This window comes from Phyllostomus hastatus, unplaced genomic scaffold, assembly GCF_019186645.2.
Source record: "Phyllostomus hastatus isolate PE091 unplaced genomic scaffold, TTU_PhHast_1.1 phas_contig_16, whole genome shotgun sequence".
NCBI lineage: Eukaryota > Metazoa > Chordata > Mammalia > Chiroptera > Phyllostomidae > Phyllostomus > Phyllostomus hastatus.
The window spans coordinates 10,515,181-10,541,708 of NW_025333643.1; the positions used below are offsets into that span (position 1 = coordinate 10,515,181).

Sequence of the window (26,528 nt, forward strand, 5' to 3'; positions counted from 1 at the left end):
CCATCCTATGATCAACTCTGCCCATCATACTTCTTTTCCCATCTCTCTCTCTCTTTTATTCCCAGTATGGTGATCAGCACAAGAAAGCCCACAAAATCAATTTGGTGAATAGATAAATGAGCTTTATTAATGGTAACAATACATAAATATGCTGTATATACTTTTTGGATAACGCAGACCAGAAATGCTGAGTCTGTGTCAAAATAAGCACATGGGTAGGTGTGGCGTACTGCCACCATGTTCGTACTGCTACTGTGACACAGCTTGTCCCAGGCTGCACCTCCTTTCTTACTTTCAACTACTCCCTGGCACAGGGAGGGCAAGTATCATTACTCTTTCTTTAAAAAACTGAACTTTAAATTTTGATATAATTTTAGCTTCACATGCCTTGTAAATAAAATAAGTAGAGATCTTGTGTGCCTTTTGTTTGCTCCAACTGCAACATTTTGTAAAATGATAATCCAGTACCACAGCCAGGCTATTGATACTTATATAGTCCACATACAGAACATTTCTATGGCCACGAGGATCCCCCATGTCCTTTTATGGCTACACCCACCTCCCATGGCTCCGCCATTCCATCTGACCACTGGTACCCTAATCTGTGTTTCTAGAATGTTATATAAATGGAATCACATAGTACGCAACTTTTTGATATTGACTTACCTCACTCAACATAATTCCCTTGCTTACATCAATAGTTCATTCCCCCCACACTCCCTGCTTTTGCTGAGTAGTATTTCATGGTACAAATGTATGAGTTTGTTTAACCATTTATCGACTGAAGGACATCTGGAGTGTTTCCAGTTTTTGGATATTATGAATTAACCTGCTATGTTTGTGCACAGGTTTTTGTGCAAGACTAACTTTTTTTTTCCTTTGGGTTAAATGCCTTAAAGTGTAGTTACTGAGCCACAGCAATTGCACGTTTAATTTAGTAAGAAACTGTTAAACTGTTTTCCAGAGTGGTGCTATTTTATACTTCCACTTGCAATGTGTGAGCAATCTAGTTTGCATTCTTAGAGCACTTATTGTTCTCAGTATTTTAAACTTTATATGCATTTTAATAGGTGTACACTACAGCATCACATTTTTTTTTTTTTTTTTTTTGCAGTTTGTTAACTACTTGACAATCAGGAGTTAGTTCTCACTCACATTAAATGTTCACAGATTTTTGAAAGTCGTGACAGGTAACCAACATATAAAGCTTGTCTGGTCAATCTTCATTCTCATTGTTTTCTGGACAACCGTACCAGAATACAGTATGGGACATTCCTATTCCTTGGCCCAGACAGCTTTGTTGAGCCTGGTATCAATGCACACATCTGGAGTGCCCATCTCCTTCATGGCAAGTTTCCAGATTTCTCTGAACGCCCAAGGGGCAGGCTTCTTGAAACCCACTGGATGGGTGTGCTTGTAAATGCTGATGGTGTATTCTCTAGTCACTACCATACTGATGGCAGATTAGCCCTTGCTCCTCTTGCTACTCTTCTTCAAAGGAGCCATTCTGGCTGGGCCCAGGTTGGAAAGGAAGTCATTGTTGGTTTTCTTTTAATTTTTAATTTCCTAATTTTAGGAAGAGGGGGAGATCAAGGGCAACATCAATTTGTTTTTCCACTTATTTATGTATTCACTGGTTGTTTCTTGTGTGTGCCCTGACCAGGGATGGAATCTGCAACCCTGCATATTGGGATGATGCTCTAACTGCGCTGCCCAGCCAGGGCCAAGTCACTGTGGTTTTAATTTACGTTCCCCTAATAGCTAGTGGTATTTATTGACTTCTCTTCATGTGCTTCTTTGTCATCTATATACCCTCTTTAGTCATATGTTTGTTTGTATCTTTTACCCCTTCTAACTGGATTTTTTTTTACTGTTGAATTTTGAGAGTTCTTTATACAGGGTCTGGCACAAATACCCCTTTTTATTACAAAATCTTTTATTACGAAGTCATAAGCATATCATTCTGTAACATAACAATACCACACTCAAGCACACCATATGACATTTTAGGTGAAATGTTCAAATTGCTGTCCCTCTCGTGTGAGACATTCATGTACCCCACCAACCACACTTAAGCAAGCCTTACTTCTACAGGACCCTGTACATTCAAGACACTAGTCCTTTATCAGGTATGTGATTTGAAAGTATTTTCATGTCTGTAGCTTATTTTTTCATCCTCTTAATAAGGTCCTTCCAAAGCAAAAGTTTTTAATGTTGACAAGGTCCAATTTATCAGTTTCCCCTTTTATGAATCATGCTTTAGGTGTTAAGTCTCAGAACTCTGTGCTGAGTCCTAGTTCCAGAATCTTCTGGTTTTTTTTTTTCTTAAAAGTTTTATAGTTACATTTAAGTTGGTAATCCATCTTGAGTTAATTTTTGCATAAATAGATTTAGGGAAAGGTTCTTGGTTTGTTTTTCTTCTTTTTTTGTCTAATCCAATATTATTTGATGAAAATACTCTTCTCTGTTGAGTAACCTTTTATACCACTGTCAAATATCAGTTGGGCATATTTGTGTGGATCTAAGATGATTTATTCTGTCCTGTTTGTTTACCTACCAGTCCCCACTGTGTTGATTGTAACAGCTACACAATAGGCCTTCATATTGGTTTGAATAATTCCTTCCTTTTTATGCTTGTTTTCCAAGATTATTTTAGCTTATAGGGCCTGTGCCTTTCTATTTCAATTTTAGTGTAAGTTTGTCTTTACCTATAAATAGCCTAGCTGGGATTTTGATAGGAAGTGCTTTAAACCTATAGGTCAACTTGGGAAGAGTTGAAATCTTTACTCTGTTGAGTCCTTTAATATATGAGGAATACAGTACGCACGTCCATTTATTGAGGTCCTCTTTCATCAGTATTTTTATTATTTTATTTTTTAAATTCTCACCCAAGGATATGTTTTTACTGGGTTTAGAGAAAGAGGAAGGGAGAGAGAGAAACAATGATGTAAGAGAGAAACATCAATTGGTTGCCTCCCCATATACGTTCCAACTGGGGATCAAACCTGTAACCTTTTGGTGTACAGGATGCTCCAAGCAACTGAGACACTGGCTCAGGGCTCATCAGTATTTTATAATTTAAGTTTTTACCCAAGTATTTAATTTTCTTTGTAGAGATTACAAATGGTATTGTTTTTTAATTTGGTTTTCCACAAGGTCATTGTTATATGCAGAAATGTGACACATTCTATCCTCAGACCTTACTAACCTCACTTATTAGTTCTAGGAATTTATATACAGACAGTCAGGTCATCTGTGAATAGGAACGCTTTCATATCTTCTTTCCCAATCTGTGGACCTTCTAGTTTTCCTTCTTGCCTTACTGCAGTGGCTAGAACTCCCAGTGCTGTGTTGAACAGCAGTGATGACACAGGACATCCTTGCCTTGTTCTCGATTTTAGAGGGGAAAACTGTGAGCCTTTCAAACAGCCTATAGACATGATGTTTGTTGTAGGTGCTCTTCATTAAGATGAGATAGTTCACTTCTACTCGTAACTTGAAAGTTTTATTCACAAACATTGGATTTTGCCAAATTATTTTTTTGTGTGTCAAAAAATACAACATGGCCCTGGCTGCTGTAGTTCAGTAGCTTAAAGCATTGTCCCATAGACCAAAAGTTTGTGGGTTTGACTCCTGGTCAGGGCATGTACAAGAAGGCAACCAACTGATGTTTCTCCCTCTCTCTGCAACAGCAATGGAAAAAAAAGTCATCAGGCGAGGATTAAAAACAAAACAAAACAATATGATCACATGATATTCTTTTTATCTCCTCTTTAGCCTGTTGATACAGTGGGATTACATGGACTGATTTTCAATACCGAACAAGATTTGCATATCTGGAGTAAAGCCCATCTAGGCATTTTTTATATTTCTTTTCTACCTACTGTTGAATTTGCTAATATTTGAAGATTTTAAAAGTCTAATTTCATGAGAGATAATGATATGTACCTTTTCTTTTGGTACTGCTTTTGTCTTATTTGGCTATCATGGTAATACTGGTCTTATAAAAATATCAGTTTGGAAATGTTTCCTTCTTTTCTATTTCCTGGAATAAACTGTAAAATTAGTGTTAATTCTCCTTTGAATTCTCCATTAAAATCTTCTAGGTTTAGAGATTTCTGTTTCATAAGCTCTTAAATTATGAATTCATCCCTGACTGGTGTGGCTCAGTGGAGTGGGTGTCATCACACAAACCAAAAAGAAGCTGGTCTGATTCCCAGTCAGGGCACATGCTTGAGTTGTGAGCCAGGTCTCTGGTTTAGGGCTGGTTAGGGCTTCTGGTTGAGAGGCAGCCGATTGATGTTTCTCTCTGTCTTTCTTCCTCCCTTCCCCTCTCTCTAAAAAAAAATGATGAATTCATTTTCTTTAATGGATATAGGACTATTCATGTTATCTATTTTATGTTGGTTGAGTTTTGTAGTTTGTGTTTTTCAAGGAATTGGTCCATTTCTTCTAAGTTGTCAAGTTGATGAGTATAAAGTTGCTTACAGCATCCTCATTACTTTTAAAGTCTGGACAATCTGTAGTAATATCCATTATTTCAATCCTGATATTGGCTATTTGTCTTCTCTTTTCAGTCCTGCTAAAGGTTTATTGATTTTATTGACTTTTTTCCAAAGAACCAGCTTTTTGTTTCATTGATTTGATTTTTCTCTATTTTTAATTTCATTGATTTCTGCTGTTATCTTTATTCTACCTTATTTCTTTATGCTTTCAGTTGATTTTGCTCTTCTGTTTCTGATTTCTTGAGGTAGGAATTTAGTAAGCTCTCAGCCAGTGTTGCCTGAAGCAGTGGAAGTTTCCCATGGTTAGGCCACCTGGTGTGCCTCTGGGGGAAAAGGAAGCCTCTGATCTTCACAAATGAAGACTACTTCCCAGGACAGGCTGGTAGTGTGTGACTCTTTCCCTGCACCCGCCTTCCCTTCATGGAAGGGAAAAAGAGTACTCTCTTGGTAGCCACTTATTGTTAGTAGGGCTTCCAATCTTTTCTGCCAGTTTTGCTGTGCTCACCTGGTATTGTTGGCAGGACTCCCATTGGATGTAGGGGAGGAATGTGCCTACCTAGCCACATTCTATTGCTAGGGTGGAGGTCAAGAAACACGAGGCCTGAGACCCCTTATTCTGTTGGGTGGGAAGGTTGTTAAGGCACCCTGCTGCTGTGCTCTGTCAGTTCTGGGTCCTACACCAGATCACCTTCCTCTTCCACCTTTCGGAGGTCTCCTAATTATCTTTTGTGTTATTTCTGAATTTTATACTGACAGGAAGAAGGTGAGAGAAACAAGTCTATGCCATATTGTCTGCATCAGAAGTTTCATTATGTTCTTTTATGGATGGAAAACTGAGGCTCACAGAAAGATTAAGTGACTTATTAATAAATCAGAGAAAAATAGTCTCAGAACTAGAACTCAGGTTTTCTGGTTCCCAGGACAGTAGTCTTGCCACTGCATATCTACTGTGCCTTGCTACTTTAAATAACAAAGTTTTTTTTAAATATAAAAATATGAAGTTAATGAACCTCATTATGCTTGAAGATTAAAGCAACTGATAAAAGAAGTATAAATAATTAAGTTAAAAATTATACACTAAAAGAATGACAGAATATAGGAACTATAAATGCTACTACAAGAAATTTTAGATTAAAGTTCCTTTTTAAATAGTTATTATTTGTACTCTATAAAGATACTATCAAGATACTATAATTTAGCACTGGCTGGAGTATCTCACTGGATGGAGCACTGGCCTGCAAACCAAAGGGTCACAGTTCAATTCCTGGTCAGGGCACATGCCTGGGTTGCAGGCCAGTTCCCAGCTTGGGGTGTGCGGGAGGCAGCCACATATTGATGGTTTTCTCCCTCTCTCCTTCCCTTTCCCTCTAAAAATAAATAAAATCTTAAAAAAACAACAACTATAATTTAGAAAGCCACCGTTAATAAAGGCTACAAAACTATTTTAACTGTGAATTTTTTGTTTTACCTTAAATTAGGGTAATTATATTAGGCTTAAAAAGGTCTGTTACATTTTTTCTGTATGATGGTTCTAGTACTGCTTAGTTGTCTTTAACTTCACTTGAAACAGTTGTCATATCAGCATGCAATTTAAAAAAAACATCAAAATTGGTGAGTTTTTGTGCAGCCATTTAATATTGAAGATGGAAAGAAATATGCAACATTTTTGGTGTATTATGATTTATTATTTCAAGAAAGGTAAAAACATGACTGAAGCACAAAAAATGATTTGTGCAGTATGTGCAGAAGATGCTGTGACTGACTGGACGTGTCAAAAGAGGTTTGCGAAGTCTCTTGGTAGCAATGACATTCTAGCCAAATAATTCTTTGCTGTGGGGCTGTCTCATGCATTGGAAGATGTCTAGCATTAGAAGCCAAAGCGGGAGACAGCTGACATATATACTCAAAATATCTAAATCAATAAAGTTATTGGTGAAAATGAAAAATGCGTCTTTGACAGAAAAAACAACAGACTTTTTGGTCAACACAATATTTCTTGGCCAACCCAATAAGACTTCATGGCCAATCACAACTTTAAAAGTTCCCTTTTCAATAAAAATAAAAATTTAATTGGATTTTTTAACTGTCACTGTATAGTGAATGAAAACATCATTGATATACAGAGTGAGTAAATAGCTTTTTTTTTTTTAGATTTTATTTATTTATTTTTTAGACAGAGGGGAAAGGTGAGAGGAAGAGAGGGAGAGAAACATCAATGTGTGATTGCCTCTTGTGTGCCCCGCAGTGGGGACCTGGCCCACAGCCCAGGCATGTGCCCTGACTGGGAATGGAACCAGTGACCCTTTGGTTTGCAGGACAGAGTTCCATCCACTGAGTGACACCAGCCAGGGCAATGGCTTCATTTTAATGAATGAAGAGCACAAACAAATTTTTTTCCTACCCTGTTTACAAGAGAAGGCTTCTCTGGTAGGGAAACTCTCCGATTATACTAAAACTATCCTAAACTGTCAGAACCTATGTCTAGTCATGTGTCCTACAGGTGACTACAGGCACTACTATGAAACAGCTGAAGTTTGCTTTTGTTTTCCAAGTCTTTGAATGGCTGTGACTACTTTCTCATGTTCAGAACCCATTTTCATAGTCCTGTTCACAGAATTTCAAAACACTACTGATGCTTCAAACAGAATCGACATTCAATGAATAACAAGTAATCTTGAAATATGTAAGTCAACAGATTAAATTTAGCTTTGACAGCTCAAAGGAGTAGCACAGAAACAGCCTTGTTACAGAGGAGATAAATCATTAAGTATTATCTACTGCAGGGTCTTAGCTATGTTCTTAGCAGCTAACAACTGCTCCAACACAGAATAAATTAGATTGGGCTTTGAAAAGACTCCATATATGGCAACCACACACACCTACTTTTCTTTAAATATGCCTCTTCCAACACTGGCTAAAGAACAACCAAAACACAAAAATCCAAATACAAATGCTTCCAGTTTTCCTCTAATGTACGCACCCATACAACTTAGAGTGATGGGAAAATATTTATGATATGCACTATGTCAGGTTTAGAGAAGCACAATTTTTTTTTTTTTTGGCTTAACAGAGGCATTCAACTATGTTTCTATAGGGGATTGTGAAACAAAATCTTAGGAAAGAATTCCAAATTGATAATCAAAATAAATACACCAGAGCTATCAACTTATTATGACAAATCTTCACTCAGGTTCCCTCTTTTCTTTTGAAAGAATACTCTAATTTAGAAATAAGACACTTGCCTTCCATTCTTGTACATTATCAAGTAAACTGCCAAAAGAGCCAAATGCTTTCAAAGGCATGTTTGCAGAAGAAATAAAGATAAGGAAGCCATAATGATAGCTTAATGGGTAAAGGATAAGAGTCACACTCGATTCTGCCAAAAGCAGACCTGTATAGGTTCAGACACGCATCCAAGAATCAGCTGTCTGCCAACATATCAAATGCTTAGTGCATGCAACTGGCAAGAAGGCCCAAAGACCTGCCACTAAGCCTGTCACTGTCACCAGTGAGAAAAGACAGACAAGTTTGCCAGATAGCTAAAACTGTGGAGAACATAGTCTCCAAAGCAAAACTAAATATTCTTTCCTCAAGAGAACTTAACTATATGGCCTAATACATCCTGTCAACAATTCACTTGCTAAAACAAGCTGAAATAATTTTCCTTGATTAATTATACCACAGAGGATTTAGGGATTTGGCAATACAGTACTACTTTGCTATGGCAAATAATAATGGCATCCTATATGATAAATGGCTTTTCTCAAGATGAAAGCAAACTATTGGACACCCACCATATATCGAGGCTGTTAACAGCTGTCCCCAGTAAGTCATGCTGCAGAGGCAAGTTACTGAAGAGTTATGAGGTATGACAGGATATTTATTACCTTTCGTTTGTACTTCCATGAAAAATATGAACATGCAGAAAAGAATAAAATCATGTGTTTTCTTTTCAAATGACAGCCCTTCTCTTTTGAAAATATGAAAAATAAGATGACAAAGACTAAAGGTATTTGGATTATTTAATATTGAGAAATTTTAAAAAGCTGAGGGGCAAGAGTTTTCCACTTCCCTAGAGAGCCTGTTTGAAGATCCAAGAGCCTATTATGATTTGATGTAATACTTCACTCTGCTTCTCATCTGGAGTGGTATGTGGTATACATAAAGTCAAAAAATCCAAATTAATATGATATGGAGGCTTTTTAAATCCCTTGAGACTTGCAGAGGTCTTGTGAAATGTCACAAAAACAGAGCTGGAAATCATTCTCATGAACATGGTATCTTTTTGACTCATTTATTATTTAGATTTGACCTACTTTCTAAAAGGATTCGAGGAAGCTGGAGATTTTCTCAGCATGGTACAAAGCAGAAAAGGGGGTTTGATAAAAGCTGTTTGGCACTGGTGTTCAGAGTGACAAAATTTCTTAAGATGATACTGACAAAGATTCCCTATACCAGGAAACAAAAACAAAGAAACCAGCTCTGAACACAGCCAAAAACATTTACTCTAGACATAAGGAAGACCCTTCTGATTATAAAAAGAATGTAAGACTGGAACAGATTACATAAACATAGTCTGCCCTGGCAAGTATAAAAGCAAATGCTTCTGCCTTGACAAATCATTTAAGACAAGAATAAGCCTGGTGGCTCCACATGAACATCAAATAGTTAGGAAAGAGAGAAGAGAAAGGCACTGAGGTGGGAGCAAGAACACACACACACGCGCGCGCGCAGGTGAGGAAATGTCATGTATTTATAAGACAGGCTGGTAGATATGCTTCAATTACCTTAGCAGCTTACTCCTTTTGGCCAAAACAACACACATCTTAAAACACCATTGAAACTAACATGGTAGAGATGGAGCCCACTTTAAAAATGTTAAATCTTAAGTGGTTATTGATCATTAACTAAAAGACTTGGGCCAGGTTATTTATTTATAAAAGATTTTATTTATTTATTTTTAGAGAAAGGGGAAGGGAAAAGGGAAGGAGAAAGAGAATAACACTGATCAGTTGCCTCCTGCACACCTCAAACTGGGGATCTGGCCGGCAACCCAGGTATATAACCTGATGCAAATCGAACAAGCAACCTTTTGGTTTGTGGGATGACACCCAACCCACTGAGCCACACCAGTTAGGGCTGGGCCAGGTAATTGAAAAATGATATTTTGCAAGCTCTTTGGTTTAGTATTTTAAAATCTGGTACCCCTCTCTAAATTAAACCAAGCCTGAAAATATTTATCAGCAATGTTGCTTACACAGTCTATTAATATAATAAGTATAGGATCTAGACACATCAAATGACCCTCGAACTTTTTTTTAGGGACTAAGAAAATAAACTTAAGAATATCACACCTAATCAGTGAACCATGAGGGTTTTATCTCTGCTGTTAGGATTGACTGCCATTATTGCCACACAGTACTCACCACTCCGTAAGTTCAGAGAGCGTCTTCCCAGTGTGTGCTGCAAGTGATAATGGGTGTGCCAAAACGTTGGAGACATCCAACCCCCACTGGCAGTCTATTCACCCTGGTTTCCCACACAAATATGATCATTTTTATGTATCATAAGGGATGACAAAGGGTGAGGAATATGGCTCCTAGCCTCCAAGGAGTTGAGTTCCTATTACCTAGGCTTCCAAAAATCTACACCGAGGGCTTTGGAAAATAGGTCAGGCAGGCAATGGTAAGAAAAGGTGGAACTTCTTTTTGCTCCTTTCCCTAACTTCTCTCTTACATATTTTTCTGTCAGTTTACTAAGAGATTACCCAAATCATGGTTGTAAAGCAAATGCCCACAAGATTTTAAGAAACCTCAGGAGGTGGGATTCATGAGGATGTGGTAGGCAGCCCTCCCAGAGATTTGGCTTTTAGTGTTTGCAGGAATGCAGGTGCTATGTGACCATGCATGCCATTTTGTCCCTAGAAGAAAAGGTAGAAATCTAGGTGTATGGGTGTGTGTGTGTGTGTAAAATATCCTAACTTTTAAATACTGGGGGCAAATGCTTCTCCTATGTCTTCCTTTCAGTAAAAAGAAAAAGCTGAGCATGCCTGGAAACAGTGGCTCTGTAAGGAACTCAGATCTTCCTGGACCCTCCAGGGTAATGACCTCAAGTGCTCAGCCCGGAGGCTTATTCTGCCAACTCAAGTGGCTTCCAGTCTTCTTGGACTATCAGTTACTCTGTGTTTCGATATTTACCTCCACAATGGACTTCACCATGTAAACACAGATAAAAACCTATACACATACATATTAAGAGCAACACATTTCTGCCATTTAACAAATAATTGTTGCTTTCCTTTGTGAGTTCTTATAAGAGAAAACATTAGAGATAAGTGGTGCAGCATGGTTAACCTCTCAATTTTTACAATTTAGGTAACGTCACAATGTAAAAAGAAGATAAAATTGCTTTTTACGTGTCAACACCACCTTAGGGGAGGGAAAGCCAGTAATTATCAAGGCATACTGAAAAGAATCTGCTTTGAAAATTCTAAAATGTTCAGGGGCTCACAAAGTTAACAAAAGGCACCTGGTGGAAGCTCTACTAAGCAGCAGCCTACAGCAGATATCAAGCAATACAGGTTTCTGAAATGTCTGACCTAATAGTGTCACCAGGTCAGCCTTGGAGTCTAAATCACTCCACGTTTTCATGGTGCTTTTACCTCTTCAATCTACAAATGTGGCAACAACAAGGCTCTTTCCTTATCTTGGTTCAGAAGGCCAGACTAATGCAGTTGCCACAGATCCTTTCTCCTCTGATTACAGATTCATACCCAGCACCGCAGTGCTGCAGCTGATGGGGGGAAAACTGACTGCCTTTCCTCAGGCTAAGTAAGAAGCACTGTGCTGAACTCAAAGATCACAAAGAATGAACTGTGGAACTTTTAAAATTGTTTATAAATTCCTCTTTCGGTTTGGAGGTAGAACTCACATTTTTTGACTTGACGAATTATAAACTTCTCTTGCACTGTGCTTTAAGCCTGAAGATTTGTGCCAAGTGCCAACAGCCACCTACCATCTCTACTGTTCTGAGTCTTGTCCTTGAACTGAGAAAGGACAAGCAGAGAGAAAAAAAGGGGACACACTACAGTATTTCTTTTACTGAAACTTTCCATTTGGCAGCTGCATTTTCAACACTATGGAAATGAATCTCCCTGCTTTTTCTAGTGATCTAATTTTAATTAAAAATGTTCTGTATCAGGAGACTGATGCCCGATACAAAGGAAAAGTTGTAAGTGAAGCGGAAACGAGAGGGAACTTCTCACAGGCTTTTGGAGGTAAGTTCTTAAAAATACTAAAAAGCAGTAATATTTTTAATTGTTCTCGTTATGGCGATTGCTTTGTTGTTGTTAAGCAGGCTATGGAGCTACATACCTTGTTAATTTTCCCACAGTACTGCTGGGCTACAGAAAACATTTAAAACACGAGAAAGGTGGCATTCAGTGGGCAGTCCGTGCCATAAGGGGTTGGGTGGAGAAAATGAAGAGCTGTCCTTGTCTCCCTGGTGGGTCAGGCTTTGGCTATTACTAGCCTAATCATTCAAATTTACAACTGAAAATTCTCAAATCACAGGTCTTAATTAATTTTTACCATTAATTAACAAAGTTGTTTTAGGAATAAGCATAGCATTTGGATTAATACAGTAGAATATTTCATTAAGAATCCCGACCCTTACCAGAAAGGCAGAGTTCTGACACTAAAAGTTCTAACCAATTTTATGACTTCTGCTTATAATTTTCTAAAAAAATACAGCAGAACCGAAGGACAAATAAAATTCTTTAAAAGTAAATAATAGTTTTGGTTTTTTTTTTAAGGAGATTGCATCTGAATTTTTTTTTAAGATTTTATTTATTTGTTTTTAGAGTGGGAAGGGAGGGAGATGGAGATAGAGATAGAGAGAGAGAGAGAGAGAGAGAAATAGAGAGAGAGAAACATCAATGTGTGGTTGCTGGGGGTTCTGGCCTGCAACCCAGGAATGTACCCTGGCTGGGAATTGAACCTGGGACACTTTGGTTCCCAGCCCGCGCTCAATCCACTGAGCTACGCCAGCCAGGGCTGTAAATAATAGTTTTAATTAAAATGGTATATAGCACTTGATAAAGTGTTTGGCAAATGACAGATATGTAATAAATATCACTGAATTTGGGTGTGTGTCTGAGTTATATAATCACCTTGTTTGTTTAAAAGCAAAATAAAGACAATACTGAAATAGTTTTGCAAAAGAAAATCATTAAGTGCCAGAATTGGTTTTGCAGAGCTTAATGGTACCACAAATCTTTACCTTAATATTTTAAATTAACCAGGTCATACTGTAAACTGTTTAGCTGTAACAGAAAAACCAGTTTTGCTTGCTTTTATGTTTCTGTTAATTCAAACACCAAATTTTGGATTAAAAAAAAACTGCTAGGAACCCACCTTACAAATTATCTTGGGGCATTTCATAATTAAGCCATAGTATATACTATACACACACAGATTCCAGGTTACCACTTTCATTTTGAGAGGTGCCTACAGAAGTGGAAAGCAAAGTAACCCTCAGCACTGGTCTTAGGGAAAAGCGCCTTTTCAGAGAAGCATACTTAGTGAGGTACGCTGCTTATGGCAGGTGGTTGCCAAATGCTGGCTGAAGGACAGTGAATATGAGAAGTATGGCTTCTTCACTGCAGAAAAGTGGTCTGTGGGGATAAACACCCTATGATAAGGCCAGAAATGTACAGTACTGTGTACACGTACACACACACACACACACACACACACACAGATATATACATATTTCCTAATATTGCTTAGTACACCTCCTCTCACTCTTTTAATTGTTGTTGGATCAATCATATTATAGGGGAGAGTTTTTTGAAAATTACATAGATTTGTTCTATTGCAATTTCTACTTTCCCCAATTAATTTCTATTCGTCTATATTGTCCTTCAAATTAACTCAGATTTCTAACTTCTTGGGCTGGGTGGCCTACATGTGGTAATTATTATAAAATTTGAATATGTACTTGAAAAAAAAACAACACAAATTCTTGAAATTCTGGAAGCAAGGTTCTTCACGTGTCCATTAGATCAAGGTTAACTGTATTGTTTAAATATACCATAATCTGAGTTGTCTACTTTATCTGCCCATTACTAAGGTGGCCTGTTAAATCTATAATTATAGATTTTTAACATTTCATATACATTTCTGACATATACTAGATACATGCTAGTTTGGAATTGTTTTATCTTCTAGGTAATTTGTTCCTTCATCATTATGTGGTAAGCTTTATCCTAGATGTTTTTACCTTAGAATCTATCATGTCGGATTAACAGAGCTACATCACCCTTGTTTGACTGGTTAACAGTTGCCTGAGCTACCTCATTTTATCCCTTAACTTTCAACCTTTCAGGTTCGAGTTTTGAGATTTTTTAAAAAAGGATATGTTTATTGATTTGAGAGAGACATTGATGTAAGAGAAAAACATCCGTAAGTCACCTTCTGTACAAACCTGACTGGGGATCGAAACCCGCAACCTAGGCATGTAGCCTGACTGGGACTAGAACCACAATCCTTTGGTGTATGGGATAGCACTTCAACCAACTTAAGCCACCCAGCCAGGGCGAGTTTTACGATTTTTGAAAGCAGTATAATGGCCAAATTCTGTATTTTTATCCAACTTCAAAATCTGTCTTAATTGGTAGGTTTAATTCACTTAATATTTGTTCTAATTACTGATTTATTTCTACCATTTGTTTGGGCTTTCTATTTTCCATGGTTTCTACTTACTTTGTTCTAACTCTGGTTTCTACTGGTTTAAAAGACATTCTATTTTTATTATGCAGTGGTTACCCTGAATCTTTCGAACACACATAGGCTGATTTAAAAGCCTATAATTAATCAGTTTATCCTACCTCAGTCTTGGGACGTGTAGGTTTGAACAGCTTTTGTGATTGCTGTCTAGTATTTTTGCTTCACCTTTCTCTACTCAAACTAGTCACTTTAGTGTTTTACACAGTCACTGCTTATTTTGATTTACCTTATTTTCTTTGCTCATTGTTTCTTAAATTTCCTATTTCTGTGTTCAATTTTCTTACTTTTCAACTATAGCCTTTTGAACTGCACCATTACATTTAAAAATTCAGTTTCACCAGGCACATTTCAAATGCTCAACAGTAATATGTGGCTACTGTACTGGACAGTGCTACTAGAAACAGTTCTGTTATTGTTGAAAGAAGTCTTTATTTTGTTTTCTTGGATTACTAAATTGTTGGTTGTTTTTTCCCCTCAGTACTTATAAAATATTATTCTTTTGTCTTCCAAACTCAGTAGGTGCAACTGAACATGCTGTCTAGTTGTTGCTATTTGTAAATAATCAATCTCAGGCAGCCTCTGGTTGCTGCTGTCTCTTTGTCTTTGATGGTTTACCATGTGTTCAGGTTTGTATTTATTTCTATTAAGCTTGGGGACTTATTCTACTGACAACACCTGAAATTTACGTTTTTCACAGATTGTGGAAAATTCTCAAACTCTTCAAATATTACCTCTCCCTAAATTTTTTCATTCTGCCTTGGCTGGTGTGGTTCAGTGGACTGAGCACCAGCTGGTGAGCCTAAGCCTGCTGGTGTGATTCCTGGTCAGGGCGCATGTCTGGGTTGTGGGCCAGGTCCCTGGTTGGGGGCACATGAGAGGCAACTGATGGCACATTGATGTTTCCCTCCCCCTCTACCTCCCTCCCCCTCTACCTCCCTCCCTCTCTCTCTAAAAATAAACAAATAAAAACCTTTAAATTTTATCTCTGAAATTCTTCTCTGTCATCTGTTGGACTTTCCAATTCTATTCTCTGTCACATTTTCCATTTCTTTCTCATTCTGAGATGCATTCTGGATACTTTTCTCAGATGTCTCCTCCAGTTTCCCAAAATTCTTTCCAATTGTTGAGTCCAGGTAAAGAATTAATTTTAATAATTATAAATTTAATTTCTGTATGTTCTACTTGGCTGTTTTTTAATATCTGCCTGTCATTTTATAATCTACACTTGACATTTACATCCATTAAAGCAGGGGTATCAAACTCATTTTCACCGGGGGCCACATCAGCCTCATGGTTGCTTTCGAAGGGCAGAAATAATTTTAGGACTGTATAAATATAACTACCCCTTAACTGTTAAGGAGTTGAAATTACATTTGGCCCTTTGAAGGCAACCATGAGGCTGATGTGGCCCCTGGTGAAAATGAGTTTGACACCCCTGCATTAAAGTTTTTATCTGATCATTTCATTAACTAAAGTTCTTGGGAAGGGCTGGCTAATCCTGCTGTTTGTTGTATCCCACCTCTTTCATTGACTGTGAATTACTTCCTTGTATATTTAGTAATTTTGAACCATAAAGCCTATCAATGAGATCCCTGGGCAATTTGGGTTAAGGATGTGTCCCTCCAGAAGAGTTTTATAGTTCTGTTTGCCAGGTGTTCTAGAGGGCTCACCAGCTGAAGATTAATTTTATATTAATTTTTTTGGCCTGGGTAAGAAATTATACCAAATGAATGGTATAACTTAAACTCCAAATCTGAATGAGAGAAGGCTCATGGTTATAATTTTTAGGGGAAACATTTGCCCTCTAACCCAGCCCAGACCGAGATAGATAAGCTTGTCTTTCATCTCCCTAGGTTGGGGGGCCAATATCTTTCTAATTTATTTATTATATAGCTTATCAGGGGACCTGGATGTATGCTGATATGTGTGTCTCAGATCCAACTGTGCACCGCATTAGGACTCAAGATCTTGTCTCCTGATCCCATGTAATTGTAATGGGGTCCTCATATAAAGGAGACCTCCCCATTCCCAAGAACCCCTAACGGCTAGCAGCCAGTGTCAGGTCATAGGCTTCCCAGTTAGCTTTCAGACTTCAGTTTGATGCTGGCCCATGGCAATGTCCACTGTTTTCTTTTTGCTTACGCTGTGCATTTAATATTTTACATAGCATTTATAAATATTTGTAGGAAGATTTTGTTATGCTATTGCTAGACAGAAGTTGAAAGATATTTTCCTTGATGTGCCTTTGCCATAGAATACCTAGAAGTTCAGTCTACAAAGAATTCCTTTGTTGCACCTGGATTTTATAATCCAGTTAATGAAATGAGTTGTTTACAAACAAAAATAGAATATCAGCAGGTTGGCAGTAATGTGTATGTTTACACAGCAAAGGATCTATGTTCCCCCCCCCAACTAATTATAGATAAAATTAAAACTCTCATCAATATTTTAAAGGGAGATTAAAACATTATTACTATATCTTATTATTAATATAAAGTTTTAGTCAGGAGGATGCTATGTGTTTCAGTATTATGATAAAAATGAATACCATAAACATGGATACTAGACTTACTGGGGTGATTACTTAGTAAGTTTTATCAATGTCCAATCAGTATGTTATACACCTGAAACTAATATTGTATCCAGCTGTAATTGAAAAAAATTACTGAAACAAAGAAATGAACAAACACCATAACCTACTGACCAAATTGCTTTTGTTGAGTTTAAAAAATCTGTACCCACTAAGATTTCCCATATTAATATATATATTTTCAACTTGTCACAGCTCAGGCTGTCTAGTAATGGCCCCTACAACATCTGAAAAGATAATCAGAGTCCCCAGCTTGTCATGGTACTAGTCAGAAGGAATGGGAAGAAGCACACTATGGGCATGGGTTATAAAAGAACCTGGATAATATCAAAGTCCTTATGACTCTTTCACTAATAAGATCCTTTGGCTTGAGTCCAAGATGGAGACACAGTCTGTAATATTTTATATGTTTAAGTGTCTGACCAAATACCCTCACATATATGATGCCCTTTTAAGATGAGCAGGACACACTAGTTTAAGTGATTTATCTAAGGGTTACAGTTGGTAAAATGGCAAAGCCTAGAATAGAATTCTTGTCTGCAAACTAAATTCCATGCCAAGAGTGTTACCATGGCAAAGCCACTCTCAGGGATATCTCTTACAGCCTTTATATCTAGAAATGATTTGTAAATTTTAAAAAGAAATGACTAAAAGACACAAAAATTGAGTCCAAAGTTTCTCAAATGCTTGTTCAATTCAATATGGCATGACAAAAGGGTGTGTTTGAACATGAATTCATCCTTTAGATTTCTGTTGTCATTAGCTTAATATGACCATTTAAATGCTAATTAATTAAATTAACTGAAAGGAAAACAATTTTCTTGGTTGCTCTAGCCACATTTCAAATGCCCAGTAGGCACATGTGGCTGGTGGCTGCTATATGGGGCAGTACTGATACAGAACATCTCCATCATCATAGAGATCTACTGGACAGCTATGCTCTGGAATGTGGACTGATGAAGCAATTCCTTTGTTGCAGTTGGATAGAAAGAAGTTTGGCTTTGAAGCTTGACAGATTTAGATTTGAATTCTGCCTCTGTCACTTAAAACTTTGTGACTTGAGCAACTTTAACTTCTATTGGACTCTATAGTTTCTTCATCTGTAAGTCGGGAATCAGAAATAAGGTGCTTGGAAATCATTTTTTGCTTGGTAACTACAGAATCTGCAGTCTCCCCAACTCTTACCACAGCCCCACTGGGGTCCTGTGGTTGCCAAAAGGCCCTCACACAGTATGTAAAAACATACTTACTGTTTCTGAAAGATTCAAGAGAATCACCAAACCTAAGCCCTTAACTAGGATAAGCGCCTTCTCTGTAAAATTTCACCTTTTCTTGGGGGAAGGTGGGATGGGGTTAGGTCAGCATTTTGTATAAAGAAAAATAAACAATAAAAACAATTTAGAACAGGAACAAAGTTACAGTTCAATTTCCTATTATTTTAACTCTACAAATTGATTTGAGAGCAAGAAGCTGGATCTGAAGGTGTATGAGTAAAATGGGTCAGGTGTCTCGGTGCTATTTCCCACAAGAAAATGACAGAAGAACAGCTATAGAATCAGGTATAATTACCTGTATACACAATTGGGCACTAATTAACTTTTTATTTAAAGAACAAATCCCTGAACAACTCAATGGCTTGCTGACCCAACAAGACTACTTTCTACTTTTAAGATGAGGTAGACAAGACACACACTACTCAAGAGAGGCCTGAATGCTCTCAGATCACTTTATACTGTCTTGTCACTTCTCCCCTATATAGCTACTCCATTAAGTATTTCCCCAAGCTCCTCTTCTAGGCTGTTTCTAATATACCTGCAATGTTGTACTTGACCTTTCCAGGCCTTTCTCTAGTCTGAAAACAAGCTGACATGTTCTTGCATTTCTAATTAGTAATATCAGAAATTGTAAGGCTCTTAGGGGATGATTCAGAGCCTCCGTTAACCGGGAAATGAAACGACCTGGTTAAGTGAGTTTTCTGTTTAACTAAGGAAACCTTTGTTTCAATCTCTTGTTGTATATCTACCTCTCTATAATAAAATGCATCAGTGCACTTTTCTGCTCAAGAATACTCTAAGATAATACACACTCCTGATAATTTAAAATCTTAATGTTATAATAAATTACCTGTAATACTGATACTACACTGGGGTTAAAGTTATAAAATACTGACATTTTTATGCTGACCCCAGATTATACTTGAGTCATTTGCTAAATTTCCACAAAATAAAATCTAACATTAGCTTGCTTTCTCATAATCTGTCTTCATTTCTTCCACACATGGACTATAGAAATATTTCCAGATAACTGAAGCTCTAATTAGTTAATTTGGCTAATCATGGTTTCATTATATTTGTGTTACGTTGCACTTCCAACTTTAAAGGAAACTTTACTTGTGAATAAAATATAATACAATTCACTTCATGCTTATACTAAACGGTAATTAAGTCCATGGGCCTCTGATAATCTCACCTACTATTTTAATAATCAGAATTTTCTAAGAAACAATTGCTAGAGTAAGTTTCCAGGTAGTGAAGAGCAGAATTAAGCCAATTTCTCTTTTTAAAAAAATTGGATCTGTGTTTCTTTGCAGTATTTCCCCTTTAACAGAATATTCAACGCAAAGAAAAGCGCCATCTGGAGTAATTCTACTGTTAACGTTAGTTTAAATCCATCTGAACTTATAGGTATTAAAAGGCATTTCCATATGTCCACAGAAATTAAAATCTCACAGGTAATTCAATTAGTTGGATAATTTATTGAAAAGAGATTCCACTTCACTTAGATACTTAAAAGAGAGTTAGGGAGAATTTGGGGCTTCTAGCTTCAAAATAGACCTTGCCACTTCTCATTCATGGAATTAAAAGATACATAATTTCTAGTAGCTTTTTATATTTAATACTGAATACATTTCTCCAATACCAGTTACCTCCCATTCAAGTGAAACTCAAACACAGTAACTTCTTTTCTGAGTTGAAGCAACACTTTTCTCCAGTAATTTCCTTAGATGGCAGTTATAGAATACCTTCTGTCCTCACACATATGTTCATTACCCATACTGAAATGTAGGCACCAAGTACTACATACTTTTTAGTACATTACATCTCGAAAGAACCACTCTAGCTTTGTTGACTATATCCAACCATTCTTAATGGTCTGTAAAATGCCCTCCAAAACCCCGGACTATGGAAAAAAAAAAAAAAAGGGTTATCCTCACTCTCCAACTGAGTCGGTGCCACTCACCTGAGTCTCAGTTGATTTAAACACCTGCCTTCCCCATACGGGTTACTGTATCATTAACACTAAAGCACAGTCCCTCTTGGCCCAGCACACACTCAACTAAATAAACAAATTGAAAAATACCACTACCAGGGCAAAGATAATACTCTCTTTGTGGACAGAACTATCAGTGTCTGTCCCATTCTGTATCTTTCAAATTAAGTCCTATTGCTCAGGGGCATGGGAAGCCAACAATTCAGTCTCACAAGAAAGAGCGTGAAACTTACCTTCATAAAGCAAACAACATGAACATAATGTAATGCTATTACATGAAGTAGTCTAGTTAACTAAAATAACATACTAAGTTATTGTATACAAAAGTGTTTTAATTTTAGAAGCCCAATTTAAAAGACTTGCTTTTACTAAGACTAATTTATAACTATAAAAAGAGTATAGACTAAATGTTTTTTGTAACTTAAAACTCCAAAAATGTGTTGGTAGAAACTATAGTCACTCAATTTTAACTATAAACATTTGAACTGTAATAAAACAGATATACTCACAGCTTGCATTTCTATATAGAAGAAATGGTTCATGGAGCTGAAATTCCAAATCTTTATTCACTGGTTCAACAAGATTGTGCATATTCAATCGATTCACAATGGTAAAACCATGGTAAGGTGAAGCTGACCTTAGATTTAATAGAAGAAAAATAATCTGCAGTCACTGTTAGTTTGTAGAAATGCTACCTACTTCTTTATTTCCATTTCTAAGAATGAATACATTTTTACATTACATATTATTAGCATTTAAAATTGTAAACCAAAAAAAGTCACATCACAATCCTCTTCCTCAGAAGCTTCTAAGGACTCAGTCCCTCAGAGTAAAGGCCGAAGTCCTTATTAAGGCCACAAGGTCTTAGCTGATATGCACCCTTCCTGCCCCGACCTTGATTTCATTTCCTATGTGTCTTCCCTTGCTTTTCCTGCTCCAGCCGCACTGAGCATCTTGCCACTCTCTCTAAATACTTCTGCCTGGACCACTTGCCCAGAATCTAGTTATGTCATTTCCCACAAGCCTTTGCTCAAATGTCACTTTCTCAATGAGGCCTACCTGAGAACTATCCTTTTCAGGCCTCCCAAGCTCAATACCTCTAAACCTCCTTTCTCTTTTTCCATACTTATTGTCTTTCTCCATTAGAATGTAAGCTCCATGTAAATGGGGATTTTGTCTTATTTTTTTCCCTTGCTATATATCCCAAGACAGACAACACAGTAGATGTTTAATAAACACTTGTTCAATAAAAGCCTCATTTATTTTAAATATGGTACAGGACTGGTTATAACGATGACTGTCTGATGTTATAATAATGATTTTTTTTTTGTGCCAAATAGGTCTTTCCATAGTTTTCCCAAGAGAAAATGCCTCAAATCCTACAATAAGAGATGTCCTTAGTACCTATACCCAGTGTGATTCAGTGCATGATGCTTTAGACACCTTGCATGTATACAACACTTTTTGGTTTCTCATTCATTTCTCTGTGTACTTGGGAGAGATTTTAGAATCCTGTTTACAGATTAGGAAACAAGCTCAAAATGATTAAGGCCTGTGCCCAAAGTCATACAGATAACAACCAGAATTCAGCCTTAGGTTTTCTGACTCCAAATCCAGGCTTCTTCAATGCTAAGGTCTCTATAAAGTAATATTCTGACATCCTACTATAACTTTATCTAAGGTATATATAGTGTTCTCCTTTTGGTCTCCTTTTATTATAATCAATACTGTGTAAGCCTCCATGTATTATATTTTATTAAGTCAAGTCACTCACTATACTAAATTTCACATTTTCTACAATTAGTGAATCTGTGCTATACTGTAACAAAAAAGCCAGGAGAGTAATTTCAAAGTGTTATAGACACCAAAGTTCTACCAACAGTTGAAAAGTTCCTAGAGATTTATAGGAAGTGAATGTTAAAGACCTCCCCCTGATCAAAAAAAAATTTAGAGAATATCTGGTAAATTCTTGTTAATTATAATCAAAGGATAAAAGCAATCCTTTAAAGATAACTCATAGTACTGAAAAGAAAAGAAAAGAAAAGAAAAGAAAAGAAAAGAAAAGAAAAGAAAAGAGAAAAGAACCAGATGTCAGTCATAACTCCTGCTGAGTTCCTAAGCTTTAGAAACCAAAGGAAGGGACCACAACAAGGCCTAATAGGGATCCAGGAAAAGAAGGGACTCCTTGACTATCATATCCTGTTAGTTACTTTTAGACCATGAAACTTGCAATTTACAAACCAATCACACTTTATACCTCCAAGAAGTTGAAAGTAAAAAAATGTGCAATTCTGAATGAGCTCTAAAGGACTTTCATATTAAAAATACACATTATCAAATTCATTGTACACAATTCAGAACTTTTAGGGAGGGGGTAGGAAAGGGGACAGAACCCGAGTCACAGAAGATAACCTCTCATTTAGTAATCACAGAACAGCAGGACTGACCCTTCGACTGCATTATTTTATAGAGCTAGTTCATGTGTTGTACTTTTCTCACCTATGTATCTTTTTAAATATGGGTGGGGGTGTGGGGAAGAGGAAGCCATCTGTTTTAGACTCAGTTATTACTATAAAATATTTTCTACTTTGAGATGGTGTGGCTAGGTTCCTAAAGAAGTTCTAGTTCTGTTTACTCTGGATCACAGGAAGACTCGAAGAGGAGACGTAACTTGGTTAGGTAGAGATGAGTGAATACGTGAAGGGTCAAGCAGGAAGGCTCTGAAGACAAATGTACAATGGGGTTGAACCACTTCATATGATATTGTTCACCGTGAGATTTAAAAATACATATATATATTTTAAAAGCTTACCTTCGATATACAAATAAGGTCCCTTCTATGTCAGTCTTCTCCTATAAAAGACAATGAATCAATTGGTTTTCTACTCATAATCCAACCCCAAATATTCCAAAGGAAAATAAATACTTCATGTTTAAGATCAACTTACTTATTTTAAAATTAATCACTTTGAAACAGGTCAACCAAGTCCTCACTCCACACACTACTATGAACAGTTTCTCGTTTTCCTTCTATGCTCCTGATGCACACTAATGCATATGCGGTGTTCAGTCCAGTGACATGCCCGAATCTGCAGCATTTTTCTTTCTTTTTTAATTTTAAAGAAGAAAATCCTGAAATTAGCTTTCACTTTTTAAGTTAAAATGTTTTAGCCAAATTTCTTAATTTTAAAGGCAAGGTATTGTATATAGCAATTTCTTCATTTTTAAAGTTTATCAAAGTTAGTAGGGAAAAAAGAGAAATTTTATCTTATACATTCTTTGTTTCATCATTGGGGATTTCAGTATATTTCATGAGTAGCAAATGTTGTGGTTAGTTAAAAATTACTGTAAAATGAAAGGTATTTAAAATATTGCTTCCTGGCATATGTTGTCAGTTTGACTCAGTAAAACATTTTTTTTTACGATTTTATTTATTTACTTTTAGAGAGAGGGGAAGAGAGGGAAAAAGAGAGGGAGAGAAACATCCATGTAGTGAGAAAGACAGAGATTGGTTGCCTCTCACTCTCGCATGCTCCCAACTAAGGACCCTGTCTGCCACCCAGGCATGTGCCCTGATGGAAAATCCAAACAGCAACGACCTTTGGTAAGCAGCCTGGTGGTGCTCAATCCCCTGAGCCATACCAACCAGGGCTAAATCTTATCAAAGTTAAAAAAAATCATCAAATGCATCAAATTAATTTGTTATTTTTAGAACTTTTTTTGAATAATGATACTATACTCTGCCTTAACATAATTATTGTAGGCCAATAATTTTTAAAAATTTAGCTTAAAGTGAAATGTTTTGATTTAGTCAAGTACAACTCACACCATCTTTCATTTGCTGTGCCAAGACTGTATTAGGTCTTAAACATAGTTACAATGTTAAAATACACACACACACACACACAAGTTGGCAGTCCATAGGCTATACAGGACCTAAATATTTTATTTTATGATTTATTAAAAACATACACAGTGGCTTTACTTATTTATTTTATTTACTTTTAGAGAGAAACAAAGGGAGGAAGAAAGAGAGGGAGAGAAACATTGATGTGCAACAGGAACATCAATCGGTTGCCTCTCCAATGTCCTCAGCCAGGGGACCTGGCCCAGGACCCAGGCATGTGCCCTGACTGGGAATCAAACCAGTGACATTTTGGTTTATGGGATGATCCCAAACCCAGAGACACACTGGACAGGGCAAGACCTAAATATTTTAATGTAGTCAACAAACTGTTAGAAAATGTTAAATGTTAGTCAAATCAAATTTAGTTTGTTCGGATAAAAAATATTTATTATCTCAATTTGTTCCAGGAGTATAGCCCTAGTTTAAATACTATGGAACTTTTCCATCTTAGGGATTCAGAGGCTTTTTCTTGATTTTCAAGTACTAAGTTATTAGTATAAAAAATTGGTAATCAATTGTCTCACAGAGAAAACTTGCCCAAACACACTGTGCAAAGTCACAACTCACTGTAAAGTAACAAAGACACAAAAGATTTTGGTTATGTACTGTGTTCCATAATACAAATGAACAAACAATGGCAGCCTACTTTTCAACTCAGGTTATTATGACTTGTATTTCATGCATAAAGCAGAACTTCACAATTAAAATTCCAAAATATTTAAAGTCAATGACAAATTGGAAATAAAAGTTTGTTAGTAAGTCCCTGCCCCAAGTCTTTAACATTTGTCTGCAATTCATGTTTCACAAATTTGTATGTAGCACCAAGAAAAATTATTCAGAACAATTCAAAGTAAGCCAATATCTAAAATACTTTCACTTAAAAAAACCTGTAATTTTGTTCTTTGCGGCTTCCCATATCTTCTCCTCTTCCAGGAGGTGAAGGAAAGATCTAAAGCAAAATAATTTTGACAACTCTCTTCATCTGAATTAACTTTATAAATGAAAAATGATTTTCACAAAACTATTGGTTAAATATAACTTATATCTGTTATATTGTAAAGGATGTGCTATGATGATAACCTTTCATACTTTTGTTAGTACAAGGTCATTTCTTACTGAAATGTGAACATCAGTAATTCGCGAATTCAATTCATCAAACTTTACAGATTTTTTAAAATTGTTGTATTAGTTTTGCTAGTATTTTGTGTAGTATGGAATATTTTCTAGGTGTAAATAAAGCCTAGAGCTGAATGAGTTAATTAAGGATTACTAGAAGACAGGAAATGATGTTATTAAAGCAACAAACGAAGCTTCTAACAGGGGCCAACAAGTCACTGAACAGACTAAATGTAACTTTTTTGGACCCACTCCCATGCAAAAAAGTCAAAAAGTATTGAGTGTGACGGTAGCATTCAGGGGTGACATCACCAGCAGCAAAGCTGGAACCATGTACATTTACAGGGTCTCTTTTTCAAAGGTTTCAAGGGAATCCAATTAATATGGAAGCTCTTTTAAGTGCCTTAAAATGTATTCCAAAACTCTGGAAATACAGTGTGGTTCGATAAAAGCGGGACTTATCCCCACCTCCTCTCTTTCAAGAATTGAAACTAACTTGAGTTCAAGCTTTAAATCCAAATGACCTCTGCGAAGGGGGCTCTATTTATGTGTGTGTGTTGGGGGGGGGAGGGGCGTTTACTTTGATTATATACATGTAATTTATCCAATAACCCTTAATTTTTCAGGCATCTTTCTGACCTCAGCGGTCTCATATCCTCTAACACATTTGCAAAGAAGGCAGATCACCCACTCCCCCGGTCCCGACCCCAAGAGTCTGATCCTCCTCCAGTCCTCCCCTCCGTCGGCTTTCCCCCCGGATATCTTGGGCCTATTTCTCCAGCTCCTCTTTCCCAATCTGTGTGCCCCCGACCCCCCTCAGAAGCCGGTCAGCTCCTCCAGTCCCCGACCTCATCTCGGCTGACCTGGCCTCCGGCTTCACCCCCTACCCAGGGCGGTCCGCGCGGCCCCTTTAAGAGGCGGCGGCCGGGCAGACGACCTCAGTGGCCTGGCAGCACTCACCCACTGGTTCGCCTTGGGGCAGAAGGTATACAGAGCAACCTGGCCCGTGAGGTCTGCGATGCTGGTGATGTAGGGGTCGTGCTGCTTGAGGGCCGCTAAACTCATCTCCTGCCCAGCTCGACTCAGCGACTCCATCTTGAATTCTCGAGCCGAGCCCCTCCAGTGGGGGTGGAGTCGCGAACAGGAAGGTGCCATCGAGGCGAAAGTTCCCCTAGCTGCGTCACCGCATTTGACTTCCGCCTCTCTGCAGGGCCTCACTGTAAGACCGTACGGTAGCTATTGTGTTCGGCTGCGCCCACGTCCCGGGTATCGGGTTCCGGCTTCGTTAAGTCCTAGAGCCCCAAAGATCCCGGTGGGCGGACGCGGCCACTCCGCGGAGTGGCAGTTTGGAT

The 26,528-nt window shown here is 37.4% G+C and overlaps 1 protein-coding gene across 3 annotated transcripts in view; it reads right to left on the bottom strand.

Annotated features, from left to right (window-relative positions):
* DCP1A (decapping mRNA 1A) overlaps positions 1-26,311 on the bottom strand; it is a 58,417-nt gene extending 32,106 nt beyond the window's left edge. Inside the window, exons 1-4 of one of the 3 annotated variants that reach the window (XM_045832330.1) lie at positions 26,137-26,263; positions 23,102-23,259; positions 22,966-23,006; positions 20,663-20,790 (exon numbers count right to left, since the gene is read on the bottom strand). In XM_045832330.1, coding sequence (XP_045688286.1) covers positions 20,663-20,744 — 82 coding nt within the window. In that variant the 5' untranslated portion in view covers positions 20,745-20,790; positions 22,966-23,006; positions 23,102-23,259; positions 26,137-26,263. Of the gene's footprint in view, positions 1-20,662; positions 20,791-22,965; positions 23,007-23,101; positions 23,260-26,136 lie in introns of all 3 variants that reach the window. The other 2 variants (XM_045832328.1, XM_045832329.1) reach the window with 2 other exon arrangements.
* Positions 26,312-26,528: the final 217 nt, after the last annotated feature.